This window comes from Coffea arabica, chromosome 2e, assembly GCF_036785885.1.
Source record: "Coffea arabica cultivar ET-39 chromosome 2e, Coffea Arabica ET-39 HiFi, whole genome shotgun sequence".
In the NCBI taxonomy this organism is placed as follows: domain Eukaryota; kingdom Viridiplantae; phylum Streptophyta; class Magnoliopsida; order Gentianales; family Rubiaceae; genus Coffea; species Coffea arabica.
In genome coordinates this window covers 75,862,914-75,873,342 of record NC_092313.1, presented here as the reverse complement: position 1 = coordinate 75,873,342, position 10,429 = coordinate 75,862,914, and the positions used below count along the sequence as shown (strand labels likewise).

The 10,429-nt window shown below is 35.2% G+C and overlaps 1 protein-coding gene across 1 annotated transcript; it reads right to left on the bottom strand.

Annotated features, from left to right (window-relative positions):
- Positions 1 to 6,971: 6,971 nt before the first annotated feature.
- On the bottom strand, positions 6,972 to 9,966 carry LOC113733261 (F-box/kelch-repeat protein At3g61590-like). Its single transcript, XM_027259535.2, has 2 exons — positions 9,484 to 9,966; positions 6,972 to 8,400 (listed from the first exon to the last, which is right to left on the bottom strand). Exon 2 carries the CDS (start codon positions 8,382 to 8,384, stop codon positions 7,170 to 7,172), a length of 1,215 nt encoding a protein of 404 aa, XP_027115336.1. The 5' UTR covers positions 8,385 to 8,400; positions 9,484 to 9,966; the 3' UTR covers positions 6,972 to 7,169.
- Between the last annotated feature and the right edge of the window lie 463 nt (positions 9,967 to 10,429).

Genomic DNA, 10,429 nt, shown 5'->3' with positions numbered 1-10,429 from the left:
ACATGCAAAGTATTATAAACAAAAATTGTATTTCTTCCAAAATTTTGGATATATGTCATGTATTGATTTAAGAAATAATCTTTCCTACAATGACAGTGTATACATTATCAACGTTGGATGAACGACAACTATGCAGAATTTGAATTTGAAATTCAATATTTACACACATGTCATGAATCAAACGGTAATAGTATATACACTGTTAGTATATATAAGATTTATTCTTGATTTAAATTACAACTTTTAAACTTATTTTCTTCATAATGGTTGGTTAGTAATGATTTAGTTTTAATATTATTGTGATATCATTTTCTAATAAAGTGGAGTTGATTTTGTCACTTAATCATAAATTTTTATCTCCTTTTGCCTAAAGATATGTTCAAGTTCGGGAGTACCAACTGTAAAAAGTTTTTTTATGTTGTTTGAAAGAAAATTATTCATTCATTAGTAAATTCGGGCATGTCATCTTGTATTATATTATCCATGAAAGTATATGGAATACTTTTAATGTGAAGATTGTTTGTTGTCATACTTTTAGAATAGATAATGAGGAATTATATTTTTGTATTTACACCTATTAAAAATATTCTTAACTGTATCACTACATAGTCTAATCAATACGGATATTTGATTTCAAGCATGTATACATTAGTGCAAATACCATTAGTATTACTAGTGATAAAGGGCACACTCAATCTATGTGTAATTTAAAACAATCACTTTATTTATGGAAGAAATTGGTATAAAATCTTAATAAACAAATAAACTTTGATCTTTTAAAAGCTTTTTTAATATTATTTTATGAATTAGGTAATTATAATGTTTATGGTTGTTTATCGATGAAAGTTAGTTGTGCTATTGAATGACAATACATAGACAATATGTTAATCAAATTATAAAAGTATAATTAAGTGATTATGATGATAATGTTGAAAATTTAAAAGTGACAAGTGTGGTCTAATTAAATTTCACCTATTTGCACTCCGGTTATTATGTCATCACTTTATTCTCATTAATTTGGACTAATATCATTACAAATGCATTTTTTAAACATTTATTTATGTTCTACCCTCAAATATAATAAAAGAATCATATTAATTACTTCTCATATAATAAAACAACATATTACTTCTCCTACAAATATTCTATCTCAACTAATTAATTAACCATTCGTTTACTCCTTTACAATTATTAATTCCTATGATTGGTTTAATTAATTGTACATATTATTCCAAAATTTCTTCTAAAATATTTAAATTATCTACTCTTTTGTCAATTTATGTAATTAAATGAATCAAAGTTTATCTAATTTTGCACATACATATATTATTTATTTTTTTAAATTTCTTTTTAGTTATGTATCTAACTTTGCATTTTCTTCATTATGTATATTGTTCAGAAATTAAAAAACAATAATAATGTCTTGGGTCTTTTCACATGGGTTAACGTGGGTGAACCCACAGTGGAGGTGAACCCAAGGGATGTGACTGACAAATTGTCTTGGGTCATTTCAATGTGGAACCCACCATTACAACACTCATTTTAAGTTCCGGCAGCCATAGCCCACACCAAAAACAACCTTCAATTTTGCTTTTCCTAACGTGTCTTGCTCCTACCACATCCGTACCACATCAAACCACTTTACCAATGCATCGGTAGAAACCACTATACCAATCCTTAGAATTTTCGCTTATACTATATGTGCTAACACGTCTAGATAACTTGTTCGTGTATACTCTGTCACAATTAATTATATTTCAATAATAATAATAATGCCGGTTGAGATTCCATTCCTACTTAATATCCTCTTCATTTTTTTCCCTCTTTAATAATGTAAGAGTTTGATTCTCATTACTTTAATTATTTATGCTTTCTAGCCTGAAGTAGATCGTTTTTGACATATCTAACCTGTAGATCCAATACACCAATACCATCGTGCTGGTTTCAGACATCAGTACTTTCTCTAGTCCTCAAAAGAGTCGGCTAGCATGTACCAGTAACTAAGAAAGGTGAGTCGGGGAGGATTTTGACGGAAGCTGCAGTATATTTGGGGAAGAATGAAAATCTTCAAAGAGATTAAACTTTTTTAATCATGCGGTTTATGGAAGAGTGTGACAACATCGATCGTACACTCTCAAATGGTTAGGGAAAATCACGCCACCATTCTTCTTTTAAGAACTAATTACATGTATAGATTCCGTGACCAGGTTAAGAACGAGTGGCCCTTTAGCTTCTATTCTGAAGAAGTGAACACCTAAAACCTTGAAGTCTCCTTCTTTCTTTTATAAAAGAGTGTTGGATATCTTTACGCTCTAATCAATTTTAATTAAAATGCAAAGCTGCTCTAGTAACTTCGCATTACTAAAAATTAATTAACACATGATACCTTCTTGACAAAACAAAAATAACTAATGATAATCAGCACCTATACTACAGTCTATCAATAAAAGAGGTTAATAGTTTGAGTAAATCTTATATACACTGACAGTCTATATACTATCACCGTTGGCTTAATGACATGTGTGTAAAAGTTGAAATTCAAATTCAAATTTTGTATGATTGTCATTCATCCAATGCTGTCTGTCCGTGTAGAAAAGATTAATTCTAATAGTTTTCCTTTTTTTTTTCTGGAAATCTTGCTTCGAGGTGTAATTGAGCCGTATGATCTATATGCATGAAAACACATGCGCACGTACTGTGATTAATGATAACTCCCTTCTCCCGTGCCAAAAAATTAAGCCGTCTGCTGTCCTCCCCGTGACAAATGATATAAATGATAATGGACCATACGTATCCCGGCCCCTAAATGACACTTGATGAGGAGTTTTTTTGGTACAACATTTTGAGTATTGCAGCGACACAATGCATGCATTTTAGCTACTGAATCACTAATCTATGTCCTCTTTATGATCATGATAGCTTGATGGGGTATTCATTATTATTGTAGAAAGGAGGGGCTGGGAATCAAAGGAGGAAACGGGGACCCGTTGGACTGGTTTGGAATCAGCCCACTGGTGGGCTACTGAGTGCCTGCTGTTCCTCGATGTAAGTTGAAACTTATGAATCTTTCTGTCTCTCTTCAAAACCTTTTTGCACTCTTCTTGTTCTTTTTAGCCAGTTTTAACTCATTGGAAGGTGAACTGCTTTTAAGTTAAAGCCAAAACTTGCATGTAACGAACTAAAAGCTCAAAAAGAATAGCTTGTGGTCCACAGCCTAATGCAGTAGATGCAGTGTGGTCAGCATCATTGTTGCTCCTCAAGATACATTTGGCCAGAAACCCAAATCTTCTTCACCCAATTTAAGGGGGTGAGTGTTTTAATGGGTAGTAAAAAGTAGTTTAAGAAGAGAGGATAATCACCTTACTTCTGTATCAAGACATGTCACGAATGCATCAGGCAACTTACAAATTGATTCTTGTTTCTCACATGTTGCTTATCAATGGTGATTTAGCTGGCAACACTTGTATTTCATTTGGTTTGAGGAAGTAAGGGCTAAGGGTGATATGAGAGGAGAGAGAGAATTATAACTAAATCCACACAACAAATTACACTCTTTTTTTTTTCCCCTTTTTAACTTTGCCTTCTTTTTTTTTAGTGTAAGCAGAAGGACTCGGACCCGAAACCTATTGCTTACACTCCCTCCCTCCATACCACCCAACCCATCCCTCCCCCCTTCACAAAAAAGATAATTTTTTGAAAAAAAAGTTTATTTACTATCAAAAAAGAAAAAAAAAGTGTTGGTGGTCACCTGGGCATATTTGTCAAGACAATCACAGTCCACAAAATTGCATTCCATGTACACCTACTACTTTTCAGTACATTGTACGTTAAAAAATAAAGCTCTAACTAGGGGTGAAATCCAGTCAAATTGAGCTCGAGTAGTATGTTAAAAAACTTGGCCTCGAACTTATCGAACTCTTAAAAGTCAAGCTCGAGTTCGATTTTATTTTGTCTTACTCGAACTCGTGTAAATCGAGATCAACTGAGCTTAATCGAATTTAATAAATATAAATTTGTATTTTATATAATTTTAAATAACGGACAATATAGATATTTCATACTAATAAATAAACAAATTATATGTGTATGTATACGTGAAGTTCGAGCTTCACATATTATACTTAAGTTTCGAACTCTTTAAACAACTCGAGCTGTTCAAACTTAGTTAATTTTGACGAACCAAACTCGTGAGCGACTGGATTGAGTTCGACATGTTTGCAACCTTAACTCCGACCACGTCTCAGTTCCAATTGAGCTCTTAAGAATATTAATCAAGGATGATAAAAAAAAAAGATTATTAGTCGAGTAGTTGTAAGGTCTTTAATACGATACTCAAACCTTTCCCTTTTCCTATCCGGAGCGTCCCTTGGGGGGAAAAACATCTCCGCTAACCTTTTGCTTTTGAATTTTTTGCGTTTAAGGTGGAGAATTTTGGATAGGGATGTTTGGAAATGCAACAGCGTTGAGATCTTTGGGTTTGCAACAGTACCTACCTGTTGTAGCTGAGGGCTCGAGGCCCATAGGCCCTCCTTAAAGGAAACAAATTGTCGTAATACAAACCGCTGCGCATAATGGTATTGCCTTTTTTCATTGTAAACATTGGACCCAACGATGGCCCATTTCTCTTGATATCTTAATGTAGTTACAAATTTTTTTTTTTTTAATGTAAGTAGAAGAACTTTAACCCGAAACTTCTTACTTATATTTCGTTCACCGAGGTATCCAATTCATCCTTCCCCAGTGTTGCTGCAACTATATACTTAAAATTATTCTGCAATTAGTTTTTCTTTTTCCAACAAAAGATGGTATCCCAGTTTAGCTACATTAATCTAGCTCCGAGCTTGCAAGTACAATATCATAGCGGGATTCGAACCGGTGATTTATGGGATATTACTGCATGTGATTACCAGCCGAACTCCCTGTTGGGAGCATTAATCTACAATTTGTGGGAAACAGTAAAGCAAAGTCCAGTAAAACTGCGCAACTCAATGTCATTTTTGGCATGTCATTTTTTTTTTCTTTTATTGATAAAACACAGGATAGTTTCATTAACGAAATCTGCATCAATCTAAAATTGAGGTTGTTTTGCCTTTGGTATTTTCATTAAAGTAATGGAAGATATATGAAGTACTTCATTGTTACACAAGTCATTTCCCAATAATTTGCGAAAAGTAGGTAGAAACAAATAGAGAATCATATTCTCAAAGCACGGCTGCCGAAGTTTACTGGGACAGAACCACAACTTTATCCACTAAATAAAGGGTGGTGAAAATTAATAACAAAGTACCGTTTTGTTCTAACTACACATCCTTAGCTTTTTTGACCACTTTTTAGCACATTATTATTTATTTATTTATATAGTTTCAATTACTGATATTATTAACAAAATTAACAAGATAAAAGATGATGCAAAATAATGGCAATGTATTGTTTTATTTTTGCTATGAAATCTCGACATCTTTTGACCACATTAGCCATATTGTCATTGGGTCATCAATGTTGTTAACTTTGCTAAAGTTATCATTGAATGGATTTAAATGGGACAAATTAGAAAGTTTAGAATATAAAGCGTCCAAAATTAAAGTTTAAAGTGCAAAGTGAGAAAATGAGTGTCCTATAGATTACCTTCCAAAATTCTTGGTTTTAATGCAATGGAATACCCAACTTGTATTCTCAGATACTTGTATTAGCAGGCAAACAACATGTGAAAAGAATCTTTTCTATTCATGAAGCAGTTTCAAAGTGAAACTAATAGTTTTTATCTACAATGACCTCTCTTTCTGTCTTGTCTCATTTTTATTATTTTATTACTCTTATTATAATTATTATTATCATTTGGGTCTAATAAGGTAATCCCGGAACTGAAAAAAAAGAAAAAGAAAAAAGAGAGTAGTGTAATTAAATCCGTGCTCATCTGGTGTAGCAAATAAGACATTAGAGTGGGGAACTCAGGCTACTGAGTCTGCATTACTGCAATTAGCAAAGCCAGTGTAGGCATTAAACACGTACAGCCCAAGAACCTGACTATCCAATGGGAACTAATGCAATCTTGGCGTAAAGCTACGGCAACAACTCAGACCATTCAATTCTCTATGTGGAATGTGTGCTGGCATATAAAACAATCTCAGTTTAATTATAGCTGCGGTCCAAACCAAGCCACTCTTCAAAGAAAAGGGACACATGCTTTTCAAAGAAAAGGGATTAGCATTAGCATTAGCATTAGCATGTCTTCCCCCCCCCCCCCCCCCCCCCCGGGCATCGAACCCCATCCTCTAACTTTTGACTCCAGGTCCTAATTTACAAAAGCATATCCCTGTCTAGGGAAAGAGAACAGCAACCGTAATCCACATTTTGGTATTCAATGACAGCAAGGGTTGCTAAATCAAGAAAGCGAACAGGAAATATATCATCCCACGCCTTACCCTGAAGAAAATTGAAAGAGACATCTAGCCCAATTGCGGAATCGGTCAGACTCATTCATCTGGAGTTGAGTGATCTCAGACTAAAGATACATTACACAACCAGTAGTTAAACCTGGGACCTTCGACTTGGATCAGTAACAAATTTAAAGTTCCTAAAGGGATACACATACATGATGTACACGACGACCACATAGTTGTGTCGAAAACCAGTGTACTTCAATCCAACGACTGACTCCCAACAATTTTTTTGGAAACCACAAAAAGTTCTGAAGCAGTGAGGTATTATTAAAGCTATTAAGCCAGAGAAAGGAAATCTTTAAGCAGAAGGCCACTCATCCTAAAGCTAATAAATATAGAGCGCTACATACAAAGAGTGGTGCAACTTGCAGAGATCAATTTTCATGCTTAAGTAGTCTTTTAACCAATAATCCCTAACAGGATCAAAGTTGTAAAACATGTTCTGTTCCAGTGACCAAATGCAAAAGGCAGTGATGATTGAGGCATAACTCAGTGAAAACAGAAGTATTATGACTGTACTAACTAGCAGGATAAAGAATAAGGATAATTCCATTTCAGTGAACAGCCTCTCTCGCTCGTGCATCTATAAACCTTTCTGCATACAGAGATCTGCAGAATTTAGAGAAATGCCCAAAGATTGAAACAAAAAAAGTAGGGAAAACCAATATAAATGGCACATGAACAAAAGATTGCCCTTGAAGCTAGGCAATTCCTATCAGGATAACAAAATCAGGGCACAATTTCAAGCCTTGGTTCAAAACAAAAACCAGTAAAGAGCTGGAGCGGAAACCTTTTTGTCACAGGGCATTTCTGTGCCCATCTCCATTGTTTCTGGTTCACATCAAAGACAAGAAGAGCAGGGGCTCCATAACTCTGGATATATATGAGGTCATCCGTACCACTGCTGGCAAAAACATCATCAAACTCACCAAAACCTTGAAAGAACTTGTGTGGCATACGCGCAATTTCATGCCAACCCTTTCCCTCAAGAGCCCAAATTCCAATCCCTTTAATAATATCAGATCGATCTTGTTTCCCGATTCCACCCACCATTATTAACTTTTCCTTAATGTTCATGAGGCGTCCACACGTAAGAGAACATGGAGCTGGGATGAAACTCCTCATTAACAAACCATGAGACGATCGGCTACAGAGGTTATAGGTGATTAAGCCATGACGACTTTCAGAAGCACCACCCCCAGTAGAGTATATCAAGAAGTACAGAATCCCATCGCAAATTATACTCTCATCACCACCTCTCCAACCAGTCAAAACCTCTGTCAATGGGGTAGCCCACATCATTGTCTCTGAATCATAGATGTGGACTGAGAGATCCCACTGGAAGAAGTTTCCCGGCACTTGTTTGGATTTGACAATCGAAACACTGTAATTGTGAGAAACCCGGTTTACAGAAATAGCCAGTGCACTATAATCAGAGAATTTCAGCCCTGAGGGCTCTAAAAGCTTCTTGCATTCCTTCATAATAGGATTGCAAACATATAACTGACTTCTACTGTCGTTGTCCATGAAGCAAACCAAGCCACATGATGAAGCAATAAACCAATTGGATGTCTCAATGTATGGGAGTTCAATGCCATACCACTTGCGAAGAATAGGATCAAAAGCATACCCAACAGGTTCATCAGAGCTTGTAAACATGAAATACCAAGGCTTTTGTGTCAGGACGTGTGACAAGTTCCATATAAACCTTCTTGAACTTACAATCTCGTGCCACCTTCTACACACGGACCCTGCCCTGAAAATGCTAGCAATTGGTAGGTAGGACAATATTCGTTCTAACAGATCATCGGGGAGTATCAGGTCCAGAGAAACAGAAGCTGCTTCCTTATTGCCTTCATCAGCGACCTCAAAAAATGCATCAAACTCGAATCCTCGGTGGACGTTGTTGAGGCCGTGACTGACCCATGATGTTTCCCCTTCCATGAAGAGTTGCCCAAACCTGGATTTAAAACAGATAAATCATATCAGACTAGAGGTACAAAATTTCCTATCCATCTCATCAAACAGAATCTTTAGGAAACATCAGAAGAAAGCTGATTAATCTAAATATAAATTATAGCAACCGAGGAAAAAAAATAAACTAAAAAATGCATATAATCAGACAATATTACCAGCAGAAATTGAACATGAAAGAAATGGGGGAAAAGCAAGAATTTTTATACATCTGCACGTAACATAACCATTCTAATCTTATCATGCTACTGGGGTGCTTGGTTTTCAATATTATTGAAGTTGTGTACATTCTGCTGTCCCATTTATGTTTCCAAAAGGAATGTTCAAAACTATATCTTTGGACAACGATGAATACATGACTTGTGAGATCAGTTACCAAGAAGAAATAAAGCCCTTGACAATTCTGTTAAAGAATAACCTTCAGCAATTCATACCATTCGAAAGATAGTACCTGTAAATCTCAAAGTAGAATTGAATTAAAAAAATTAAAGCTTCAGAATTCAAAAAAAGAAATCAATGACCAGGAGGAGAAGCGGAAACTAAAAAAAAAAATATACGAGACTAGCCAAATAAGCATCAACATACCCTTTTATGCATTCGAGACCTTCATTCTGTATACAAAGAACATTGGACTACCATTCAAAGCAATATAGCAAAGAGCAAAATGCAAATAAGCTAGCTCTTACCACAAAAGGCTTTTACAGAAAATGCATAAAAATATGGCATTTCTAACCAAGGGAAATGTATGCATCAAGGTATTGGAGTAAATCGAGAGTAGGAAAAATGAAGAACAAAAACCATTCTTTTCCTTCTTTTTTTTTTGGTTTTTACTTGGACAATAACCAATTGCAAACATTGGCACATCAAGCCTTAAATGAACCATCAGAGGAGAGATTTATAAAACTCAAATGTTAGGTAAAAACCCATTAAAAAATACACAAAAAAGACCAGATATAGCCATCAATCAAACATCAAACAAGCCCAACGGCTGACAGAAATCAATAGCAACACAAACAGAAAGTAGATCTTCAACGTCAAAATTCATATCTCAAATAGAAAAACATCATACCTTTATTACAAAAACCCCTTCTTCACTGAAACAGTGAACAAAAGGGCCTTTCCCAGATTGCTCAGAATCCGCAAGATTTAGCAGAGAAAATGTCCAAGGAAACGGACATAATTTATAAAAATGGATTGTTGAAACAGGGTTATTGTTGCTTGATGGGAAGGGGGAAAAATTGGCTTTTGGGTATGGGATTATTGGGTGACTTAAAACTACTACTACGAATAAATAAGGCGCATGTTACAAAGACGGAGAGCCTAAGAACTAAGAAAAAGAAGAGGAAGAAGAGAGTGACAGGTGGGGGATGGATGAATTGGAATTTGGAGGGGTGGTTTCCTTCCCCCCTTTTTTTTTTCTTTTTTCTTTTATGTTTTTTAGCTTTTGGGGGGGTTTCTTTAGCTTGACGTTCTCTCGATGCCAGGAAGAAACGACAGGCAAGAGAAGAATGAAAGGGAGGAGAAGGCGCTTTTTTAATATGAACAGGGCTTTGTTAGAATACTGCTACTACTAATATACCACTACTAGTTGGTACTTGGTAGTTGGTACTACTATTCTTCCCCCACAAAGATAAAAGGAAGAGGTTTTTAATTGAGAGATTTTTATCGTGGTGAAGGAAAAAACATGGGATTTTGGCCACAATAAAAAAGGATAGGGAAATTTGTCAAATTGGTTCCTAATATTTTCATAAAAAAATTTTTTAGTCCCTAACATTTAAAATCAGCCAGCATAGTTACTAACATATAAATTATGAACAAGTTTGGTCCTAATGATCGTATTTGCTCTTTTTTCCAACTAAAAATAGCATACCGGCATAATTTCAATGGCAAAATTGGAAACATTCGTTAATTCATAATTTTCCACCATTCTCTTTCTTTTTGATGGTTTTCGCCATATAGTAATCAGACGCCAAGGGAAGCCTTCATTTGAGAGAGATCAAAACCAGCTCTGTCAT